This window comes from Grampus griseus (assembly GCF_964374135.1).
Source record: "Grampus griseus genome assembly, chromosome: 11".
NCBI lineage: Eukaryota > Metazoa > Chordata > Mammalia > Artiodactyla > Delphinidae > Grampus > Grampus griseus.
The window spans coordinates 95,852,328-95,876,850 of NC_139005.1; the positions used below are offsets into that span (position 1 = coordinate 95,852,328).

Sequence of the window (24,523 nt, forward strand, 5' to 3'; positions counted from 1 at the left end):
ATGGACCACGACTTTGCGATGCAGCCTCACGTAGCCCCAGGTGCTGGAACCTCCTTCTCCCGCAGCCACCTACCGGGGCGCCCTGCCCGCCCCTCAAAGCTCCCTGGAGGGGTGTCGCCTCTCATCCCTGTGCTCAAGAAGACCATCCATCTGGATGCTTTCCCCCAGAGCCACATCCCACAGGCTTCCGGCCGACCAGGCCTTGGAGCTAGGGCGTGGAGTGTGCCCCCACAGGAGACTGGCAAGAGCCTGGCACCCAGGAAGCTCAGCTCCATCTCCCTAACAGTCCGCCAGCACAGCCAGGCATGGCGCTTGGGCCCCCTGCCTTCTCACTGGGAACAGGTGTCTACCCCGGGCAGGGAGGCTGCCACCCACAGAGGAGGGAGGCTGCCTTCTCCTGACTCACCACCTGTGACCTTAGTGCCAGGGGACAGGGTCCACTCCGAGGGCCCAGGTCACCCAGGTCTGGCCAAGCCCAGCAGGGTGCCTGCGGTGGAGAAGCCCCTGGTGAGCTCATGCCTGACCCTGCCTTTCCAATCCCGGTTAGCTCAGGGTCCACCAGGTCCTGCAGGGCCAGGCTTGGTGGGTCAGAGGCACCCTGTCCCAATGACCGCCCATGTGCCTACCAGAGCTTCTCCAGGAAGAGGCAAGCCCCGGCCCAGGGGTATTCAGAGACCCCGGCCGCACCTCCAAAGGGCCATCCCTGCCACGGGGCCTGCGACGGCCATGCATTTGGCTGCCCTGGATGCAACGAGGCCAGGCACATCCGGACATTCATCCACGATGGCCACCAATAGGCCTGGCTTGGCTGTCCACTTGGCTACACCAAACACATCTAGACTGGACACAAGCACTGAGTTCCCTCCTCTGGATAGCAAACTGGGCTCTGCCATGGACTTGGCTAAAGCAGGCACAACCAAGCCACGTGCGGTCACGGACGCGGTGACCCCAGACCCAGAAAAGCTGGGCAAAGCCATAGCTACAGCAGGCACAGGCAAGCCAGATACAACCACGGAGGGTACAGCCAGGGAAGTGGCAGCACCAGATCCAGGCAAGCTGGACACAGCCCTGGTGTTGGCCGGCGCGAACAGAGCCAAGCTGGACATGACTACGGGTTCTCTTGTGTTGGACACAAGCAGGCTGGGCACAGCCATGCATTCAGCTGTGCCGGTCACCCCAGACCCAGTCACTGGTGAGACCACACTGGACAGTGTCATTAAGCTGACGAGATCAGACACTGTCACCTACCCATCAATGCCAAGCAGAAGCACAGATGCAGCCCTGGACCATGCTACGGCAGATGCTGCCACAGACTGGGTCACAGCGCTCACCATCCTGGACCTGGCCAGAGAAACCAAAGGTAAATGCAAAGGGCTGGGCTGGGGATGCGCTGGACTGCTGGGGTGTATGAGCCTGGAGCTGGATTACGCTTGGATAGATCTGGGGGACTTTAAAGTCAGAGTTGAATGAGCTGGGAGAAAAGGGAATGGGGTTGAGTGGCAGAACACAGGGGGTGCACCCTGAACTGGGTCCCACTCTGCCAGTCAGAGGTCAGTTTGAGGGAAGCCATCAGAAGGGGGTTTACAGGGGTAATTTGTGGGAGAGCAATTATGCTGAGTCTGTCCTTTAGCATCTTCCATGATTGTTTCTTTGTTCCCTGAAGAGCTGAAATAATTAGGTGATCTATAGGTGAGTCCAGCTTGAAAAGCAAACCACCTACACGAAAATATAGACCAGCACTTCAGTAAGTGGTGATTTGTCTAATAGTCGACACTGCCAGGCTCCTCTAGATGTGAATAGTGATCTCACCCGAGACCTTCTAAATCATCCCCAGTCGGCCTTTCAGGAAGATGGTTGTTGCTTAAAAGGTGCCTCACCTGGAATTTTTTCTCCGTCCCTTACCCCCAGCCCTTTAGTCCTGAAAGGTGAGTTGGGGACTTGTAGGTTGGAAGTCCTACATAGAAGAAAAAACAGGTCAACACAAGGGCTAGAAGTTCATTTGGTCTTAGAGAGGCTGTGACACGCCTGAAGTCGCACAGCTGGTTGATGGCAGTAAGCCAATGGGAACCCAGATCTTGGAATTCTACTTTGGGCAGTCTCATTCCCAACATTTCAAAGGCTCAGAGATTCTGGGTCTGGCAGATGCTTGGAAAGCATCCAGTCCAGTGGCTTAACTGGCGTTGGGGGTTGTCAGCCCCCTTCTCATCGCCCTCTGCACACTCAGCCTGGGGAAGCCCACCCAGGCTCTGGTCTTCCCTCCTCCCTATGGGACCTCAGCTCTCCCTCCATCTTCAGCCCAGCCCTCTCTCTCAAAATGCAGGTGTAGACACCCAGTGGCCTGCCAGACCCCTCTACCCAGACAACTCCCGGGCATGTCTAGAGGCAGCCCCTTTCTTCCTGATTTCTGCCCTCCCTGATCTCACTCCCTCAGCTGCAGGCACCATACCAGAAACCTGGGTATCCTCGTCTTCCTCATCTTTCTCTCTCCTTCCTCCCATCCAGTCTAATTCCAACTCTGTTGATCAATCTCCTCAGTCCTTGGCTGTCGGTCCCCTCCTCTCCATCCCTCTGTCCCTGTGAGGCCACCCCCTGCCCCTCCACACAGCTGCCACAGGGACTCGTATATTTCATGGCAGCACTTCCTGCTTAACAGCTGTTGGTGACCCGCTGTTACCTTCTTTGATAAGTCCAGCTCCTTAGCCTGGCTTCCAAGGCTTTGGACTTCTCCAGCCTCTTAACTCTATATCCCTGTCTGGACTTTTCCCTGCTTTGGTGCACCCGGGAGCTCTGTTGTCCCCAGCACCATGCAGCTCTCGCCTCTGGGTCTCTCCATAGACTGCTTTCCCTTCTTCCCTCGCACCTATATTTGCCTTTCCATCTTGGCCCTCACCAAGGGCCCTCACATCCACAGTACCCGGTGGGTGCCCACCACCCTGCACTCACAGTACCCTGTGCATACCCCACCCCCTCCGTTAGGACAGGCCAGCTTTCTGTCTTGACCCACCGGACCCAGAGCTCTTTGAGGACAGAAATGATGACCCTCATTCCTGTCCCCTCAAGGCCTGGCAATATGCTGTCCATTCAAGTGGACTGAATGCAAGGATGATTTTTCTGAAGGGTAAATTGAGGCTCAGGAAAGTTCCTGATTAGCTCAAGGTCACAGGGCTCATCATCCCAGAGCCAGGCCTGGAACCCGGGCTCCTGAATCAGTCAGGGTTCTACAGGCACCCGCGTCTGGGCAGAACCGCGTTGAACCAGCCCAGCATCCCAGCCACCGCGTGACTCTCGCGCGCGCACCGCCTCCCGCAGCTCCCACAGGTCCCCTGCGCTCCCCGCCCCGCCCCGGCCTAGAGGGTAAGAGGCCGGGAGCAGGATCGAGGGGGAGGGACCGGGACTGGGATGCGGGAACCATGCCCCACGCGGAACCTCGAGCCTGCAGGCACAGCGCCCCCGCGCGCCTCCCCGGCGGCCCGCAACCGGCCCTGGGTACCCGCTCCCGTGTGCGGGCGGGAGGGGAGCCGGTGCGGGCGAGGACGCCGAGGGAGGGGGAGGGGAGGGCCCTCGGCGGGGCGGGCGGGTCACGTGGTGTGGGTGGCAGCGGCGGCGGCGGCGGCGGCGGCGGCGGCGCGGCGGCGCGGCGGCAGCAGCATCGGTGCAAGCGGGCAGGGGCAGCGCTGCGCCGAGCCTGCCGAGTCGAAGTCCCGGGCTGGCGCGGCAGCGCGGGGCGCGGGGACGGCGCTGCCGGGCCGCGGGCCGGGCGGGTGGGCGGAGAACGCAGAGGGGCGAGGCCCGGCTGCAGGGTCTGCTCGGCCCAGGAGGAGCCCGCGTCCAGCTCAGCCTTGCAGCCCCGCGCCCTGAGCATCTTCCCGGAGGAACGGAGACAAAGGAGGATTCATGTCCAAAGGTAGGAAGGCCGGCGGCGCCACCGGCGAGCGCCGAGAGGAGGCTGCGGCCCCCAAAGCCCGGCTGGAGATGCTACCCGGGGAGGGTTGATGCGCTGAGGAACCCATGCGCGGTGACATACGCACGGACACACGCACACACGGTGGCACACATCCCAAGATGTACAAGCCCGGAGAAATGCACATATGGAAACGCGGAGAGATACAGAGAGCCCCGAAGAAGCGAGGAGGCACCCAGATGCGCACAGAAAGCTCCACACTGGAGCACACCAAGAAGTGCACACACATGCACACCACGCACAGGTATCAGGACCACCTACAGCCAGACAAGAGACCTGTGCGCTGACACGTAGACCCCTTCCCCCACACATAGGCGCACACTGAGACGGGCACCAGCTGGTGGTCTCCAAGGGAACTCGTTGGCCTCCAGAGGACTGGGATGGAGGCAGGGGTATCCCAGGGCCCTTTGCTTCTGTGAATGGGAAAGTACTAAGGTATCTTTTGTGATTCCTTTTCTGAGAGCCGGAGGCTGGAGCTGGGGTGGACTGGAATCGCCTCTGCGGGTGGGGGCGCTGTTTTGAAGGCGGCTGGGGGCTGAGGAAGACCTGCAGCTCCCCATGGAAGAGCCTCCCCACCCCCTGGATCCCCACTAAGCCAGGGAGGAAGGTGCTATTCTGGAAAGGTCCCCTCCCCCTGCTGCCACCTTCCCAACAGAGGGGTGGGGTCCCTGGGCCAGACAAAGACAAAGCCATTCATTTGCCTGTAAAAGAAAGCACCAGGGTCCTTGCTTGGCACGGGGATGGGGGGAGGTGCTGTTTCTGTGGAGACTAAGCTAGAGCTGAGTGGGGTGGACAATGTCTCTTCCTGGAGCACTGATGGGCAGGTGGCTCCCGGCAGGGGGTGCTGCAGACAGATCCCCTCCTCTCCAGGGGCCCTGAGGGAGCTGGGAGTTTAGGAGGAGCCCCCAGAACCACTTAGGCGGGATGGCATATTTGAGCTACATCCTGCCGTGACCCCATCCTGAGCTCTTGCCCACCCTTGGGGAGCCCCCCTCCAATCCCTGTTGCAGGGGAAGGAGAAAGTCTCGTAACAGAGTCTACCTCCGTGACCGTGGCCCACACAAGAGCCATCTGCTGGGTGGAGGTCAGCTGCTCTGCCAAGGGAGCAGCATCTGAGGGAAGAGAAAAGTGATGGCTCTGAAGTAACATCTGCCTTCATTCATTCATTGCTGAGTGTCTTGTTATACTAGGTTCATTGGGGCACAGAAATCAATAAGACGTGGCTCCTGCCCTGAAGAAGGGTGGGAACTGGCATATGTTCAGTGCCAGGTCATTGATGTCCATGCTTTTGTATAAGCTTCATAGCAACCCAGCAAGGTAGGTACTGTACCTATTTTCCTGAGGAGAACACTGAGGCTCACAGGGGTCATCCAGCTGGGAGTCAAGTATGGGCCATCTGGAGTTGGCATGGCGGGACCAGGGGAGCTGTAAGGGCAGAGGATGGAGCTGCAGAATTCAGCTCCAGAGCTGCATTTGTCCTGTGCCCTGGAGGGCTTTATGCACTTGTCAGGCACCCTCACCAAACAGTGGGCCCTTGGGGGCAAGGACCTTGTCTGGGGTCCAAAAGTGTCCTTGGCATTTAGTCTAAAGTTTGGCTGGAGTAGGCTCCCATTTGACAGCCTGTGGGAAGGCCTGGATGGGAGGGATGGGATGGAGTGAGTGAGTGAATGAATGTGATGACTAGGAAGTTAGTCAGGGGCTGAGGCAGCACAGAAGAGAGACATCCACACGAGATGGGAAAGCAGAAGGTTTCCTGAGGGGTAGCCCTTGGGCTGAATGGCGAAAAAAGAGGACGAGTTAGCCAGGGGCTGGAGTGGGCGAAGGGTCTTCCAGCAAAGGCTGTGACACAGTGACCCACCACAGGTTTGCAGTAATTGTGGCTGATGGGTGGTTGTAATTGCCATGCGGTTGGGAGGGGCAGCTTGCCAGCAGGAGCTCTATGGGTGCTCATAGGTGCTTGATCGAAGAATGAAGGTGAGATCTGCTCCCGTTCTGGACCTGCAGCAGGCCTGCTGTAGCCCCTAGAAGTTGCCTGGGAATCTGGTAGGCCGCCCCCTTCTTGTAACCAGGGTCTGTCTTTTTGGGAATGATCTTTGAAGATGCTGCAGTTGACCGACCAGGGCTGAGCAGGCCATGGTGAGGACACACACTTTATAAAAATACTTACAAAAACTCCCATAAATAAATACTAGACTCACTTTCCAGGTCTGTAAAATGAGGTAAGACCCTGCCTGCCTGACACACACATACACACCGATGGATCTATCTCACAACACAGGTTGTGGAGACCAAATGGGCTGGCTGTAGAGGCATGAGGGAGATGAGCAGCTGGGCAGGGAAAATGGGGCATTGGCCCCCAGTGCAGGTGTGCTGAGTTGGGTCCGGGAGCCACGTGCAGAGTGGATGTGATGACCAGGCTGCTGAGAGTCAGCTGCTGCAGGGCTGAGCCAATCTTGCTGCCTTCTGGGGCCGCCTGGCTGGCAACAGCTTCCTAGGAAGCAGGAGGGAGCCACGCCAGGCCCTGGGGAGGTCCTGAGACTTTGTCAGATTTGGCTGTGCCTGGGAGTGACAAGGAAAGAATGGTTTCCAATTGAGAGAGAGAGAGAGAGAGAGAGAGTCTTGCCAGGACCAGTGGAAGGACCAGGTGGTAGGGGTACAAGAACAGACTCCTGGCTGGGTTTGGGGGTGGGGGAGGGAGGTACTCCTGTCCCCTCACCCTCTTTCCCATCTGCTGCTCCATCAGTTCTCTCTGTGAGCCTGAGACTCTGCAGGGTAGTAACCGTGAACTATAGGATTCTAGAATGGCAGAGCTGGAAGAGGGCCTTTGGAGAGCGTGGAGTCCAGTAACTGTGCTGTGTAATTAGTATCTGGGGCACCTCCCTCTAACGAGTGCTTTCACATGCACCACTTCATTTCCCCTCCTGACAGGCTGTGAAGTTGAAAGGGACAGGAGCAACAGGGTCTGGAACAGTGAGGCGCTGTGCAGGCGCTTCTAGGCATATACCTCGTGTGCAGTGCTCACTACAGCCTTACTCACGATCCTAACCGGTTTACAGAGTACAGAGGAGGAAGCAGGCGCGTGGAAAGGGGGGGTGGTTTGCCCAAGTCCACAAAGCTGGCAAGCAGCAGAGCCAGGCTCTTTCCACATCACCACACACCCCCGTTTTACGGGGAGGGAAATGGAGTTGCTGTATCCTGAAACCCACCCTGGTGGACAGTGGCCTGATGAGGAAACACACAGATTTCTCTTGTATGTGAATATACCCGTGATCTGCCAGACACAGAGGGATGTTTGCCTTTCTCCACTGGGGAAGGACTGTGATTTCAGCCTCGCCTTTCTTTTGCTACCCACCATCCCAAGAACACGTTGTGTCATGTCATCTTAGGTCAGTGATGGCCCCTACTTGGGTCTCATCCTCTCCCCAGCAGTCAAAAGGGGAGACTTATTCCCCCTCAGACTCAAAACTAAGGCTCGGAGGGTGTCTGGGGGCACCTCAGGGCACAGACCTCCTTACTTTGCAGCAGTGCTTGTGGAACAGAGGGGACACGGAGGCTGGGAGACAGGAGTGATGCTCACTCTGCAGAGATGGGGTAGCCCTATATGTGCTTCCTCTTTTTTTTTTTTTTTTAAATATTTATTTATATATTTACTTGGCTGCCAGGTCTTAGTTGCGGTGTGTGGGATCTTTAGTTGAGGCATGTGAACACTTAGTTGTGGCGTGTGGGGTCTAGTTTCCTGACCAGGGATCGAACCTGGGACCCCGGCACAGAGTCTTAGCCACTGGACCACCAGGGAAGTCTCCCCATGTGCTTCTAAAAGACAAGCAACTGGATCAGTGACAGGCAGTCAACAGATGTTAGGTCCAGTATCCTAAAAGGTCTTTGCCGTTTTTCTGGGGGAGGCAAGAACTCAGGTCAGAATAACCCCAGACATCTCTCAGATCAGTGGTTCTCAGCTGGGGCACTGTTGTCCCCAGGAGACATTTGTCACTGTCTGGAAATATTTTTGGTCATTAAACTGGGGGGGGCTACTCCCTGCATCTAGTAGAGGCCAGGGATGTCACTAAACATCGTACAATGCACAGGACAGCTCCCTGCAATAATTATCTGGCCTAAAATGTCAATAGTGCCAAGGTGGAGAAACCCCTGGGTTAGAGACACAGATGTGGTTCTTAGGAGCAGCGAGGTGCATATGAAAGTGCCCCAGCAACTGGAGGGTCTGGGTACTGGTCCAGATTTTGCATCTGACTTGCTGTGTTCTTGGCAAGCCCCTCCCCCCCAGGCGTCAGTCTCCTCATCTGTGAGATGAGAGACCTGTACCGGATGACATGTAAGGTCCCTTCCAGGCCCAACCCTGTATGATTCTGTATCCAGAGAATAATACTGTGCCTTCCACGTGACCTCTGCTTTCCTCTAGCCCACCCCTCCCACCTTGGCTTTTCAGGGCTCCCGGAGACCAGGACGGACGCAGCCATGTCAGAGCTGGTGCCTGAGCCCAGGCCTAAGCCGGCAGTGCCCATGAAGCCCGTCAGCATCAACCCCAACCTGCTGGGCTACATTGGCATCGACACCATCATCGAGCAGATGCGCAAGAAGACCATGAAGACTGGTTTCGACTTCAACATCATGGTCGTTGGTATGGAGGCCGTGGGTTCCCTGGAGGCCCTGGTGGCAGGCAGCACCCAGGATCCCGATTCTTTCTCGAGGATGGCCTCAGCCCTGGCTTCTCTAGAATGAGCTCTTTCTCGGAGGAAAGATCTCGCTGTGCAGATCACAAAGGCCTGAGCCCTGTCTCCCCACAGGCTGGCTGATCCAAGGGTGGGAGCTGTGGGTGGGTGGTCATTGTGGCCCCACCAACACCTGGCTGTGCTCAAGTTGCCGTCGTGTGTGTGGCACACGGGGGGCATCACCAGTGTCCTCCCCTAACTTCAGGAGCTGGGGGAGGATCGGATGAAAGGTGGTCTTCTTTCTGATCTTTTGTGTGCTTTCAAGCTTAGAGAGAATTTCCAGGACACTGGTCACTAAGTAGGGTCACTGGGTCACAGAATGTAAGAGCAGAGGGGGGCCTTTGCCTGACCTCAGTGAGATATTCTCTCTGTTGCTGAAACTGGTATCTGGGCATCATCCTTCTTTCCTCCTCCTTTATCCCCCAATCCAGTCAATCATCAAATACGGTCAGTTTTACCTGGTAAATATCTCTCAAGTCTGTCCACCTCTCTCCATCTCCACTGCTACCACCCTAGGCCGAGTGGATCTCTCCCCTGGATTACCAGGGCCACCTGACTCAGTGCTGCTTAAACGTAAGGAGCTAGGCCAGAGTGTAAATCGTCTGGAAAGTCTTGCTGTAAAAAACATCGGCTAAACTAAACATTGTGCTTGGTGACATAAGTTGATTTACTTTCTGGTGCGAACTTCTTTTTCTCCCGATTCTCTGTCTCCTGTCTCCTTCAATCCATTGTCCACCAGTGACTGAATAATTTTTCCAACCTGCAAAACTCAAGTCGCACACCCTACTTAAAATCTTTTGTAAGTTTACGGGTTTAAATTCCTAGCCTGGCCTGGCACTGCCTCTCCACTGCTCTCTTACCACTTCCCCTGTAGCATTCGATTCCTCCCTTACAGGGAACAGTTCTCCTGGACTTAACATGCTCTTTCCTACCTCTTAGCCTTTGTGTATGCTGTTCGCTCTCTCTAGAACCTGCCCTCCCAGCTTCTCATGGGTCATTTGAAGTCATTCTTAGGTTTTAGCTTAGTTATTGCTTCTTCGCAGAAGTCCTCCTTGATCCCAGAGAGACTGGATTAGGTTCCCTTTGGCATTGTCCGCTTATGTTTTGTCTCCCTCACACCCAATGGCTCCTTGAGGGTGAGGATGATGTCTTGTTCACCACTCTACCGCCCGTTCTAGCAAGGTGGGCCGCTTCTCTCCCCGGCAGTGCCTGTGGCATTCGTCACGGGTCAGTCACTGCGCGCAGTCAGTACCGAGCCCAGAGGTAGCCTTTTAAACATATTAGGCACGTGGCTACTGCCGGTTGATCAGTTGGATTGAGAAATGGACCTTATTTGCCATCCCTGGTCTCATCCAGTTCCCTCCCTCCCCACCGTCCTATCGGTAAAGAGAAACTAAGGCCCAGAGGAGCAAACATGGCTGGTCCAAGGCTTCAGGGAAGAAGCACAGTTGAGTCTAGAACCTTAGGCTCCAGCCCCCTGCCGGGCCCATTTCCTAATATATGACAGGAATGCTCTAGACCAGCACACCTCAGACTTTATAGCCCATTTGATTCATCTGAAGTCCTGTTAAAATGCAGATTCTGATTCATAGGGCTGGGGTGGGGCCTGGGGTACCTCATTTCCTACAAGCACCCAGGTGATGCCAAGTGCCATTCATTAGTTGCCAGCCTTGCCGGTGTGATTCTGGTGCATGTTTGAGAAACACTGCTCAGACCAGTGGTTTTCAAATATTTTTTAGTGTGGAGCTCTCCCTTGGAATGAAATCTTTTGCTGAACTGTAGTGTCAGTATGCAAAGTAATTCTGTCTTTACTTTTAGTATGATTAAATATTAAAAACTTAGGTCAAGCAAAAACCAAACCAAACCGAAAACCACTACATGAGACAAATGCAGAGGTTGTTCCTTTCCCAGTGGTCCTGGGGCTCCAGAAGGAGAGAATGTGGAATCCAACTAACATTCCCCCAGGTCCTTCACCAGTAAGTAGGAAACCGTTCCCACCCACCTGCTCTCCCTACTCAGCCCCTTGCCTCCCCAGTGAGCCGTCAGTCAAGGGCCTGGATCACAGCTCTAGAATTCTGTAAGCTCAGGGGAGAGGTACTAGGCTCGGCGGGTGGGCATGGGGTCTCCCTGCCTTCTCATCCTCCTCCTGTCTTGCTGCAGGTCAGAGTGGACTGGGCAAGTCAACACTAGTCAACACCCTCTTCAAATCCCAAGTGAGCCGCAAGGCCTCCAGCTGGAACCGAGAAGAGAAGATTCCCAAGACAGTGGAGATCAAAGCTATCGGGCATGGTGAGGACCAGGCAGGGACCCCGATGGGCATTGTTCAGAGGAGCCTCTGGCAGAAAAGGGAAAGAATGGGGCTTCTTGGAGAATGAGACAGATGAAAGGCAACCTCAAGACAGAATAGAATTAAGCCCTAAACACGAGGGAGCCAACTCCTTAGACTGTAAGTCCAGGAAAGGGGGTGAGGGAATTAGAAAGGAATGAAGTAGGATTTGAGCTGGATGACAAAGGCTGGGTGGATTTAGACAGGCAGAAGGGGTAAGGACGGCATTTCAGGCGCAGGGAACAGCATGGACAAAGGTGTTGAAGACCCTGAACTCGACTTTTCCAATAATCAGTCCTTCAGAAGGAAGGAGCCCAGCTCCCCCCGGGCTGGTAGGGGCACCTGGTGTCAGCTGGAGGAGTGATCTCCCTGGTGCCTTTTTTTAAGAAATTTATTTATTTATTTTTGGCTGCGTTGGGTCTTTGTTGCTGCACACGGGCTTTCTGTAGTTGCGGCGAGTGGGGGCTACTCTTCGTTGCGGTGCGGGCTTCTTGTGGTGGCCTCTCTTGTTGCAGAGCACGGGCTCTAAGCACGCGGGCTTCAATAGTTGTGGCATGTGGGCTCAGTAGTTGTGACGCACGGGCTTAGTTGCTCTGCGGCATCCTGGTGCCTTTTCTGTTCACTCCTCAGTGATAGAGGAAGGCGGTGTCAAAATGAAGCTGACTGTCATCGACACGCCAGGCTTTGGAGACCAGATCAACAATGAAAACTGGTATGTCTGCCTGTGAGATTTCCACCCTAAAGACTCTGCAAGGCAGATACGGAATGTGGCGCAGATTCACTCACACTGAGAGCCGTCTGCGCCCTCCCTGCTGAGGGGTTAAGCGGGAAGGCTTGCTGAAAGAGCGGAGGGGCTTTGTCAGGAGGTGAGGGAGGAGGTCCTCATGGGGCCCAGGCATGGGGATGGAAGGGGACAGTACAGAGGGAATGTCAGCTGAGGGATTGCCTGGAGATGGGAGTGGATCTGTCATAATAGGCAGGAGAGGCAGAGCAAGGGGAACTGGGGTGCAAATCCAGGCTGACCTGAAGGCTATGGCAGGGAGCTTGACCTGAGAGCCAGATGTTGTAGCCCCGGACAAAGAGAGGATGGGTGGAAAACAGGAGGAAGGGGAGTTTCCATGGAGAACCTTTGCCTCTGGGAATCCACAGAGCAAAGCTGCAGTCAGCGTCCCGCCAAGAAGGGGTGAAATACACTGCCCAGGCATAGACGGAAGGGTCGACTGTGAAAAAAAAGCACAACGTAAGAGCTGTGAGTTGGGTTTCATTCACTGTCTCACTGAGGACTGTAGCCCGGGAGACAGACTCTCAGATGGTTCTGAGGACCTGCTCTGAAGAGGTGGGCGAGAGGCAATATATGTGTGATTTCTGGCTGGGGGATACGGAGAGTCAAGCAAACAGCTCAGCAAAAGGCACGTCACGAGGATCAGATATCTCAGTTAAGATTTTAGTGTTTTTCTAAGTAGGGGAAGGTGCAAGGATTTGGGTCCATAAAATTTTTTTTTTTCTGAAATACAACTATCTGAGGGCCTGTTTTCCCTGTTTTCCCAAAGTGCAGAGAAGCCTTATCCTGTTTTTTGTCCTGAATTCCTTTCAGGGTATATTGTAGGTCAGCGACTGCAGTGACTAATGACTTAATCCTTGTAGAACCAGATGGCAAGTGACATTCCCCACTTTACAGAAGGTGCCAGGCAGAAGTTTGCTCCCAGACAGGGATGGTGACAGTTGTCCTCTGTGAGGGAGCTGGGGTCTGCCCCAGACAGACAGGACCACTCAGCAGCACACCTAGGAACTGGCTGTATTGATTTTAGAGAAGTGGCTGGTTGCCTTCTTTTCTGGCTATACACACACTTCTGGACAGAGAAGGGTTATTATTCATTGTTATCAATGAATTGTTGCCATGACTGAGTACTTTCTACGTGCCATTGCTCTGTTAAGTACTATACCTGTTCTTTCTGATTCTTCTATGAATCTCTCCAGGCACCTATTGTTACTCTCTTTTTACTTAGGAGAAAACAGCTTCAGAGAGGGGCAGAGATTTCCCCAGAGCTGCCCAGATAATAAGTAATGGATGTGGGGAAAGTGTGCGCTGCTGTCGGGAGTGGGATGGGGTTCTGCAGGGTCCCTTAGCCCAGTCAGAGAGCTAGGTCCCCAGGGGAGCTCTGCCCTTGATCACAGGGAAAGCCATCCATGGGAGGCCGAGGGATAATAGTCAGCAGGTAACCTAGACCCACCAGGGGAGGTAGGAAATGAGATGGATGTGAGGGGACTGCTTCCTGACCATGTCTAAGGTGAGCTCCCAGGTCCTGTCCTTCTAGGACATCCATCTGCTTTCTTCCCACCCCCCAGCTGGGAGCCCATTGAGAAATACATCAATGAACAATATGAGAAATTCCTGAAGGAGGAGGTGAACATAGCCAGGAAGAAACGCATCCCTGACACTCGTGTCCACTGCTGCCTCTACTTCATCTCCCCGACGGGACACTCGTATGTACCAGTCCCACCCCCATTGCTGGGCCTGGCTTTAGTTTGCATCATCTGTGCCCAACCTGTAGTGGGTAACCGTTACCTGGACTCAGCTGGGGAGGGCCAGATGGGCCCCAGTGTAGTCACAGTCCGGTGACTCCCCACAGTTTCTTGCCAGGAGAGTGAAGCTGACCGTCAGCCCCTGCGCCGCCCATTGGTGTTCTGGCACCGTAGCACGACTGTGCCGGCGGACAGAAGTTGGCTTATGCGCCCCAGATGCTCCTCATTTGTTCAAGAGATACCTGCTTTGCACAAGCCGGGGGTCAGGGGCAGTAAGAAGGGTGAAATGGGGAGGGGCTGGGCTACTGGATTGGGGCTGGTGTTTGCGGGGGGAGGTACCCAGCTGTAGGCATTTGGAGGGCGGCCAGCCCAGCATGAGGAGCCAGGTGTCTAGAGATGAAGACTGGCAATAAGCAGGGCATGCTGGGAAGTCTGGTTGTTGAGTATCAGGCGGGGCTCCATGCTAGGGAGTACCAGGAGAGAACGGAGCAATCCAAGTAGGCGAGCAGAGGGCGGGGGTCTCGTGATTTATCACTAAGCCCAGCTTAGTTCAGTTCTTGAGAAGATGGCACAAGCAAGGCAGGCCCCCAGTGTTGGAGGAATCAGATATTCAGCAGGTTTTCAATGGAGGAGCTCAGGAACTCAACAAAAAGTTTGCGTTATCCCTCCCTAGAACCTGGACCCAAGGTCAGAGCAAGCCAGCAGATGGCCTGACTGAATGAGTCCCCTAGACTGCAAACTAGAGCCAGATGGGGGCCCCAGAGTCCAGAGGAAGCTGGCCCCGCAGATGGGGGAGGGGTCAGGCCCCCAGATGGAGCCCTGCAGGACTAACTGGGGGCTGGGAGGAGACCTGTCAAAAAGTGCTGTCTTGTAGGCAGAATAGACACACACATGTAACCGTGACACAGGGACGTTTGGGTAGGGACAGCAGTCCACAGCTGTCCCCAGGAGAAAGAAATCTCAGGTCAGAAAAGATGTCGTGAAGGCGTGGTTTGAGTGGGGCTTAAAGAAGGCAGGATTTGCATGGGAACCGAGGAGGAGAAAGAGAGGTGGTGGACCGTGTGTGGGTGGAGAGTCGGTGTCTCTTCTGCACATTGAGTTGGTGGATGTGTGTCGGATAGGAAAGGGAGCAGCCTCTTGGCCTCAGCCAGTTCCCAGCCCAGTCCTCCTGTCGCAAGGGTGCCCCTGGAATGGTGGCAGTGGCTGAGTGGGGGAGGGCACGGTGGCTCTGACACCCCACCTTCTCTGGGCCCCAGCTTGCGACCTCTCGATCTGGAGTTCATGAAACACCTCAGCAAAGTTGTGAACATCATCCCTGTCATTGCTAAGGCTGACACCATGACCCTGGAGGAGAAGTCTGAATTCAAGCAAAGGGTGAGAAGGCCCCCTCCTCCTTTTCCTGTCCCCATCCTTGCCTTCCCCTCTTCTGGTCCAAGCCCTCTCCTATCCTTCATTATTATATCCACCCTCTACCCCGCTTCCCACCCAGCCCCTACTCAACCATTAAAGAGGCTGGACTGGTGGTATCTGGGGACCAACAGTGAAGAGAAGTTAGTGCAGCTCCAGCCTTCTTGCTGCCCTCCAAACTTACCTGCAAAGACCTCTGAACACACAAAGCACCATGAGCATGAGAAACCACTCCTCACTGTTAGGCTGCTTGAAGGACTAATTAACCAACTGCCTGCTAGTCCTTATTGTTATTTTCCATAAGCTCTATCCTGTGTCGGACACACAGGCGACGGGGTTGGGGAGACGCAGAAGAAGTATAAAGACAGTTGCTGCCTTTAAGAAACTTACAATCAAGTAGATTACTGAAAAGATGCTGGGTGGCTTCCTGGAGGAGGAGACTTAAGCCGAGCTTTGAAAGAGGATAAACAGAGAGGCTGGGGGTGGGGGCGATGCACCTCTCTTCCCTGCAAACAGGAATATAACAAGTATGGCATGAGCACTGCCCATGTGGAATCTGTTCCCAGCTGTACTGCTTGTCTGAATCCTAATCTTACCCTAAGGTGAACAAGCTAGACCCCCAGACTCTTCCTCATTGCAGGCTGGGGTGGGCTATGGTAATTGTAGGGTTGGGGCTCCCATATGTTCAGGATCCTCCTGCTGCCCAGGGCCTCAGGGTTCAGAGATAACTGGATTATCAAAGACTGCATTCGTCCCTCCGACTTCAGCATGCACACACTTGCACACGCATGCACACGCACACATAGCCCTCTCTCCCCTTACCATGCTTCTCCTCCCCACCTCTAGGTTCGAAAGGAGCTTGAAGTAAATGGCATTGAATTCTACCCCCAGAAGGAATTTGATGAGGATTTGGAGGACAAGACAGAGAATGACAAAATCCGGGTAGGTGCCTGGGACTCTGTTCATCACCCGGATGCCCGCCTTAGTCCCCCTGGGATGTGGGTCACGTGCCACTTCTGCATTGCAACCTGCTCTTCCCTTTCCATACTCCCTGCCCCACCTTGCCTGACCCAGACCAGAAGTGTCAGGGGAGAGGTTGAGGACTTGGGGCGCTGGACAGGACTGTGAACCCTGCACCCAGGAAGCCAGTGCTCCGTCCATCCCCAGACCACACGAAAGCCTCTCCTTCCCCCACAGGGCCAAGTGAAACCAAGGTATGGGGTGATGGAAGGGCACAGGCAGGAAAAGCTTCAGCCTGGGGTCCAAAGTATCTATACTCTACCAGAGCTCTGCTTGTCAGTTTCCCCTTCTATAAAATTCAGAGGCTTATAGGCTTTTTTTTTTTTTTCCCTAGAAGAACCCTTAAAAAAATTAAATGTCAGACAGACTCCAATATGTAAAACACAAAAACAGAGCTGCTTTGGCTAAGTGACACAGGCACAGCCCTACCTTCTGAGCAGCCCCTGGGGTATTTCCTGGGATTTTTTTTTTTTTTCTGGCTGCGTTGGGTCTTCGTTGCTGCACGTGGGCTTTCTCTAGTTGTGGCGAGCGGGGACTGCTCTTTGTTGCAGTACGTGGGCTTCTCATTGCGGTGGCTTCTCTTGTTGCGGAGCACGGGCTCTAGGCGCACGGGCTTCAGTAGTTGTGGTGCGCGGGCTCTAGTGGCACATGGGCTTAGTTGCTCTGTGGCATGTGGGATCCTTCCGGACCAGTGATCAAACCCGTGTCCCCTGCATTGGCAGTCGGATTCTTAACCACTGCGCCACCAGGGAAGTCCCTCTCCTGGGAATCTTAAGGTTTCATGAAACCTGGCTTGAAAACCACTGACCTATGTGATTTCTAAGATCCCTCTCAATTCTAAACTTCTACTATTCCATGATTCTACATCAGAATCCTGAGTTCTAGTCTGAGCTTTTCCATTAACCACTGTAACCTGGGACCAATCACTCATTTGCTTTGGTCTTGAGTCTCCATCATCAAGTGTGGTAACCTGGTAGAAGCCCCTTACCTGATGTAGTTGAGACAGGTAGTTGGTCAGTTAATTGAAAAAATCAATTGAAGTGAAGAAGTTATTTTAAAAATGAAACCTATTTATCTTAAATGTTTATAAAAAGTGTTTTAATACATTCATTAAACATTCTTTTCATAGAGAGACAAGGCCTCTTCTTTGAAGGTAAGTCCGCTCTGAATGCAAAAGCAGCTCACCTTTATCAAGTCTTTCTGAAACATTCAACTTAATTTTCAGAGAAACAACTCTCCACACTGATATGTCCTCAGCTTATATAACAGTTAATTTATCCAATTGCAACAACAAGTACACACCAGGCAAAAAGATTTGGGAACAGATACCTGGTGGAGCAGAGGGGCCTACGCACATCAGAAAGCAGCCTTTGAGCTCTGGAAGCTCAGCGGGTGTGGGCCTCTGCCAGTGGGGGAGACAGTGTAAAGCTTCAGTTACTTTGGCAGTCAGTCTGTGTAGGTGTCGTTTAAGAAGTCTGTCTTTCCTGGCTATCTCACAGGGTTGTTGCAAATCAAACCAAACCTGATCAAGCGCTGGAGAGCGTGAAGCGTTCTCCAATTGTAGGGAAGCTGACTTACTGAGGTTAACCTGCTAGGCACGGGGAGCAATCGGGGTTGGACCCAGGCCTTCGGACTCCCAGTCCAGTGCTCTTTTTAAGAGACAAGAGCCTTGCCCTTGCCATCAATGGGATCACTGAATGAGCTTCAGAAATGTGCCGTTCAAGGCTAGAGGCCCGGGACCGTACTCCACCCTGCCCTTGGAGGCCCAGATGGTAGGAGGATGACATGCACGTGTGTCTGGTTTGTCAGCAGGAGAGCATGCCTTTCGCTGTGGTGGGAAGTGACAAGGAGTACCAAGTGAATGGCAAGCGGGTCCTCGGCAGAAAAACTCCCTGGGGGATCATTGAAGGTAATTCAGTGCATCTTCTTGAAGAACTGGCCGCTGGTCAATTTTGCTTATTTATTAAGCATCTATAGGTCAAGGCACGGTCCTAGGATGTAAGATATAAGATGAATGTCAGCCAGACCCTGCCGTAAGGGGCTTACAGTCTAATTGGGAAGATGAGGCTCACAGGCAGGAAGCAATAAAAGATGGATTTAGCACCTGACCGGGAGGCACTAGCTCGAGGGTCAAAGGAGTTCAGAACATGGAGAGATTATAAGGATCGGAATAACCAGAGAAAAGTTTTCACATGAAAGGAGGCATGATCTGAAAAACTCTTGAAGGGTTGTTCAGATGTTGCCATTTTCATTTTATTAGGAACGGTGTGACCTTGAGAAGGTCACAATGATTCTGAAAGTTCTCAGAGAATCACTTCAGTTGATCACATTCATTATGATACCCCTCGGAGGGGAGCAGGGTAGGCGTGGCCGTTCTCAGAACATCCGTCCTGAGGCACTTGAGTCTCAGACAGGTTAAGTGTCCTGTCCAAGATGACATGACTTGTTAGTGGTGAACCTTGGATTTTAGACCCAGATACTTTGATTCCAAAACCAGGTTCATCCCATTATATCGTGTTGTCTCTCATTTTTCTATGACCCTTTGTGGGGATTTTTTTAAAAATAGCTTTTTCTCATCATCTGCCTTGCATCATGAGAATATCTGCCCTACCCATTAGATTGTGAGACAAGAGGGTTTGTGGCTTAATCCTCTTCTGCTTCCGCAGTCTTTGGCAAGTGATTTGCAAATCGTAGGCACTCAGTCTATGTTGAATTAAATTTATCAAAAGCCATCGTGACCTTTTTAAGATGGCGTCGTTATTTTCTGTGTGTGTTACTGTCTTCCAATCAGATTATGAGCTCCTCAAAGATAGGAACTGTGTCTTAGGCCTTTGACAGGTTTCTTGGACTCCCTGTGTATTAGTTTCCTTTTCTATAAAATGGGCAATATAACAGTGCTTATTCCACAGAGTCTAGAGTAGTATGGTGCCCCTGTAGCTACTTAATGAATACTTGTTCAGTGAGTGAAATCCAACGCGCTGCAGTGCCAGGATGAGCACACCTCTGAAAGGGTGACCATAGCCTGACCCGTGGCTCCCTCCTGAATGCCTCCATGACCGGAACAGAAATTCACCGGCTGGTGTTGCAGCATTAGTGAAATGACCACCTGTTTTGTTTTTGTTGTTGTTGTTGTTCACAGTGGAAAACCTCAACCACTGTGAGTTTGCCCTGCTTCGAGACTTTGTCATCAGGTAAGATGCACCCCTCCCGTCAGATGGCAGGTTTAATTATTTGGGGTCTGGAGGCCGTCTGTTCAGATCGACTTCCTCAGTCCCCAGGTCTCTCTGAGAGAGCTTTCTGCTCCAGTCCCAGCTCGCGTCTCAAAGGAAAAGGGGCTCAAGAGGTATCATGGGCTCTCTGGAGTGGGTCCAGGCCATGGACGCGATGTGTGGACCTCAGACGTGGGTCCCCTCTTCCTCCTGCCGCCGCTAATCACATCCCTCTCTCTTCTCACCCTGTGTCCTTCAGGACCCACCTCCAGGACCTCAAGGAAGTGACACACAACATCCACTATGAGACCTACAGGGCCAAGCGGCTCAATGACAATGGAGGCCTCCCCCCGGTGAGCGTGGACACAAAGGAAAGCCACGACAGTAACCCATGATGACCCTTTCTCTGTATCATCACACATACCCACTTCTCCATGCACACACATCTCCAAACCACCACCAACCACCTTCTTCCTTTCTCTCCTGTCCCACAGGCCTATCTGGTAATTGTGGAGCATCTTGTCTACAGTGTGTGTGTGTGTGTGTGTGTGTGAGAGAGAGAGAGTGTGTGTGTGAGATTGTGTGTGTGTATGTGTGTGCGCCTGTGCAGGGGTGAGGTATTTTTACTGCCCTCCCTGGAAAGTCCCTTGTAAGTTTGGTTCCTCCATGGCTGTCCGTTATCTGTCTCCTTTCCTGGTGTCCCAGAACAAAGCCGTGTGCCTCACTCAAGTTCTGGGGGAGGTTTCATTTAAAAATGATGGGAGCAGGTGAGCCACAGGTAATGCTTTCTTACCTCTGAAACCCACCTGCAAACAGGGACTGCAGAGATTCTCCAAGGACAGTCTGTGGAGCTAGACCTGGGAAGGGACGGGGAGTTGATGACTTAACCCTCTCTGTAAGTCCGGGTTGGTCTGGGGTAAGGCTAGGACTATTTGGGAAAAGAAAGGTCAGGGGAGAGCAGAGAAGTAGCCCAGAGCTGGGCTCCTGCAGAAAGAAGTAGTACCTAGAAGTGGAGGAGAGAGCTCCACCCTTTGGTCCATGTCGCGTTCACTGTCCGAAAGCTACTACCTGTCACCACCAAAGACTGCTTGCTTTCCGCACTCCCCTTGCCTCGCTCCCCTCGGCTTCCACTTTCTCTCTTTTCCCCCCTTTCCCTCCTTCCTTCATTCTACCCCCTCTGACTTTTCACTTCTTTTTACCCTAATCCCCTTTAGCTTCATTTCTATATTTAGGATTGATGCCCAGTCTACTTCCCAAAACGACTTTAGGCCACTTAAAATAAAATCATCGCTTAAATCACAGGACAGTACAAACTGAGATTTCAAGAGAAATTGGATTTATAGAGAGGCATGGGAAAGAAAGTTTCTGCGGTCGAGCGCTGAAAATGGCCCCGAGCTTGTGGGCAGCCCAGCAAAGGAGGAGACACAGCGAGTTATGCGGTGCCCACTGGTTAAAGAAGCACATGTGCTGGTCAAGTGAGACAACCTGTTTTAGGCATTAAGTTCTAGAAGAACTGAGTCTAAAGTATCAAGAACAATATACAGTATTTGTCTTCCTTGGTAGTTTGGCAATTTTAAACCACACCTCCCTTCTCTCCATCAGGATTCTTCCTCCTAAAGCTGGCTTCTGTTTTTCTCTTCTTCTTGTGTATACTTGACCCCCCGCCCTTTACTTCTCTTCTATTCTCTCTCTGTCTCACTGTCTCTCTCATGTTGAAGCTAATTGCATTTTTGTCTGTCTTTCTCTGCTTTTCCCCAGTTCCTCTTCCTGACCCCTGTAGACATTCTCAGTGATAGCCACAATCATACATGTAGCCTTTTCTTGCCTTTCCCTTCAGCCCTGTATTTATTAATGCATATATTTCCCCTGTTGTTTTACAAACAAGTTACTCTTTCTCCTATAGTCTGTAAGGTGGCTGAAATTTGGGGCTGGGGAAACAGTTTAGCCTTAGGCAAGGGAAAACAAGTGATACAGTTTACAGTAACCTCTTACAACCTCCTGTTCCATCTCCTGGTCTAACCCTAGGTGTTTTACTGGTCCCCTGCAGATCCCAGCGTTGATAGTCCCTTATCACTCAGGTGCTAGGAGAACACATAGACTTAAGACCAAGATTCAGTGGACCAGGAGAAAGAGGCAGGTGATCTGTTGCCAGTGGCCCAAAACTCATGGTCACAGTCTTTCCTGGAAGCACCTTACCAATCCAACCCACATCTTCCCTCACCCACAAAGTTATTCGAGGCAGGATAGAAGAGCGGCAGGGTCAGAGCCCAGAGGTTGCTACATTTCAACAGAAGAGGGATCCCTGGCTTATATGGAAACGTGGGACTAGACACCTCGGCCTAGCGGGGAAGGTCTAGGGGTGAGGGGGGGGCATTGGAGAGGCTGAGTAGGAGACTGATGCTTGGCGCCCCTAAATCATGATCTCAGCCTCCCTGGAGAAGCTGTTTTATATGTCTGCTGCCAGCTGCTGGTCTCCACACCCTCAACCGTTCTCAACCCCCCCGCAGGGAGAAGGCCTCCTGGGCATTGTCCTTCCACCTGTGCCAGCCACCCCCTGTCCCACTGCAGAATGAAGGCCATTTCAAGCGCCGCTCCTCCCTCCATTCCTCTCAGCTGTTATTGCTGCAGGGCCACGCCCTTTTTAGTGCTGTGTGTGTCCAGCCAACACCACGGCCCCTCTCAGCCCTCAGCCGGTGGGAGGGGCCGGCTGCCCCTTTAGGACAGTTGCTTCTTCCATTCATCCAAACCACCCCTCTCCTCCCAGTGGAATGGAGTTCTCGCCAGCACTGCCCTCCTCCATCATCTGTGTCAGCTGGTCCTAGCCCATCTGTAGGGTGAAAGAGCTCACCAAGAGCTCCTTCTGCCCTTGCAAACCCATACCAGCTACTTGTAACCATCTCCAAGGGAAATGGCATTGTTCCCTGTCCATTCATCTGCATGAGCTACTCTTGGCTTCCTTAGAGGGTCAAGAAAGCAACTTTTCTGCTTGTTGGATTTGTTGACGTCAGCTGTGTGAGCCCCAAGGTGGGACGAGGGTGCCTCCTTCATTGCTCAAAGCTTATTTATAAGGGTGGGTCACTACAGATCTGGGGGAGCAAGGGCTAGGATCACTTTTGAAAAAAATCACTGCTTGTGGCTGGCCCGGAGGGTAGTCACACACCCTCCCTGCCCCATAATGCAGCCACTTAGGGAGCGTGGCTTTCCTGAGACATTCCTGGAGTTGACTTCCTTATCCTCAAACTTTAAATAAGAACTAAATGCACACACAAAACTCCAGAAAGTCACAGGATGTGAACTCTAGGAGGAAAAAAGCACCCTTCTGTCCACTTAGCAATAAGAGGGAATCTCTTCCCACCCACCCTGACTACTCCACCCCACCCCCTCCCCCACTCCGTTAACGTGAGTAATGAATCAGCCTGGCCACAGTTGGTCACTGTAGGCTAGTGGAAAATCCCCAGTGGAGGGTACAGCCCCGCATCAGATGCATGAATGTTTGCGAATGTCGGCTGCCACCGCCCCACACACTATGTCTTTATGGAATACCCCTTGCCCACTGCCCCACCATTTCCACCTGGACACAACTTGCTCAAAGGCTGGTGACTTGTGGGCCATTCATCTACAACCAAGTCCTGATGGAGCAAGAGGCCCAAGCCTAGGGGATGCAAGAACGACCCATTTCTTAAATGTTACCAGTCCCAGCCAACCTTTTGGTGACATTATGATTAATTTTCCCAATTGAAAGTAAGCAAACAGACCCTCAAACTGGTTGTGTAAATGTTGCTAGACTTTATGTGTTGTACAACTAAACATTGCTGTTTGAACAATAACTGAACTGTGTTTTATTTTTGCTCCTCAATCCTCGGCCAAATTAGCTATTACATCATCTCACCCATGTGTGGAGGGTGAGACAGGGACCATCTTGGTAAGAAGTAGACACAGAAATTAGAGATGGAAAACTTTTTGTGAGGTCAGTTCATCTTCAGTGGGCATGAAGTTGGACCCCTGTCATTATTCCCTGGAGTTTTGTATCCAAAGTGAGTGATGGAGCTATCACACTTTACCTTGAGGGATGCTATGCTCTGCATAGCCTGTCTCCTCTAATGGAAACAATGTCTATTTTCATTCAATTAATTTCCTAGCTTTCACCCTCCTTTTTCCAGAAGGCATAAAACCAAATCTAGGAAAGGAGTGGACCTATCTTGCCTAGAGACCTGCCTTTTTTTTTTTTGCGGTACGCGGGCCTCTCACTGTTGTGGCCTCTCCCGCTGCAGAGCACAGGCTCCGGACGCGCAGGCTCAGCGGCCGTGGCTCACGGGCCCAGCCGCTCCGCGGCATGTGGGATCTTCCCGGACCGGGGCACGAACCCGTGTCCCCTGCATCGGCAGGCGGACTCTCAACCACTGCGCCACCAGGGAAGCCTGAGACCTGCCTTTTTTGCAGTGAAGACTTTTAAGAGCTAAACTTAAAGCACTAGCTTGTATTGTCTTTTTCAAACTTAAACCAATCCTTCCTCTCTGTGAGGTTCACACTGTCTTCTATAGCCAGCAAATAACACAACTCTACCTGTATATTATCTCTCTGAATTTGAATGTGACAATCATGTGCAACTGTGTTTGGGTCCTCAACATTCTGTAGGGTGAGCACAAGGTATAGATGAATGGTGGGGAGTCAAGACGAGAGGAAGAGAGGTCAGCAGGCCCTTGGAGTCATTCAAGTAAAATGATGACTGGAACTAGAACGGCAAGGCCACACCAAGATGGAGGGAAGTGAGATTTGAGTGACAGAGCAGTGTGGGAATCATAAAATATCACAGCTGAAAGAAACCTAAGAGTTCTTCTCGTTCTTCCTTCAAACAGATATGGAAACAAGTCTAGAAAGCATAACCATCTTGCCCAAGGTTGTACACTTAGTTACCAAGGTAGAACAGGGCCTAGACCTCAGTGCTTGTTCCCCTGCTTCACGCCATTCCTATTGTAGTCGTGCTTTAAAAGTATATATATATCTGGTGGTCCAGTGGTTAAGACTCCGCATTCCCAATGCAGGGGACACGGGTTCGATCCCTGGTCATGGGAAGATCTTGCATTATGCTTGGTGCACCCTAAAAAAAAGGTTTTAAAAAAATACATATATTTCTGAAATCAGCATACATCTTACAACTGATGTCCGTTTATTTGGCAACTTTTTTTTCCTTCAAGTTACACTTTAAAATAGTGCATTTTACAACTGACAACATCTTAAAGTTGATGAAATATGGTAGGTGGTCCAGAAGATGTTAACATCTTTCTGTTTGAAGCCCTCTGGTGCTATTGGTGAAGTTTAAAGGAAATAAGAATACATACAACATTTTAGT

The 24,523-nt window shown here is 52.5% G+C and overlaps 1 protein-coding gene across 5 annotated transcripts; it reads left to right on the forward strand.

Annotated features, from left to right (window-relative positions):
- Window positions 1-21,746, forward strand: SEPTIN3 (septin 3; the record flags this gene model as incomplete). Of its 5 annotated transcripts, XM_082665806.1 has the most annotated exons (11): window positions 1-1,360; window positions 8,406-8,597; window positions 10,849-10,977; window positions 11,645-11,726; window positions 13,361-13,498; window positions 14,794-14,911; window positions 15,791-15,886; window positions 17,774-17,873; window positions 19,104-19,155; window positions 19,433-19,526; window positions 21,681-21,746. In XM_082665806.1, 11 exons carry the CDS (start codon window positions 1-3, stop codon window positions 21,744-21,746), a joined length of 2,427 nt encoding a protein of 808 aa, XP_082521932.1. The 5 variants fall into 5 exon arrangements, with proteins under 5 accessions (XP_082521932.1, XP_082521933.1, XP_082521934.1 ...); XM_082665807.1 differs by lacking the exon at window positions 10,849-10,977; XM_082665808.1 differs by lacking the exon at window positions 8,406-8,597.
- Window positions 21,747-24,523: the final 2,777 nt, after the last annotated feature.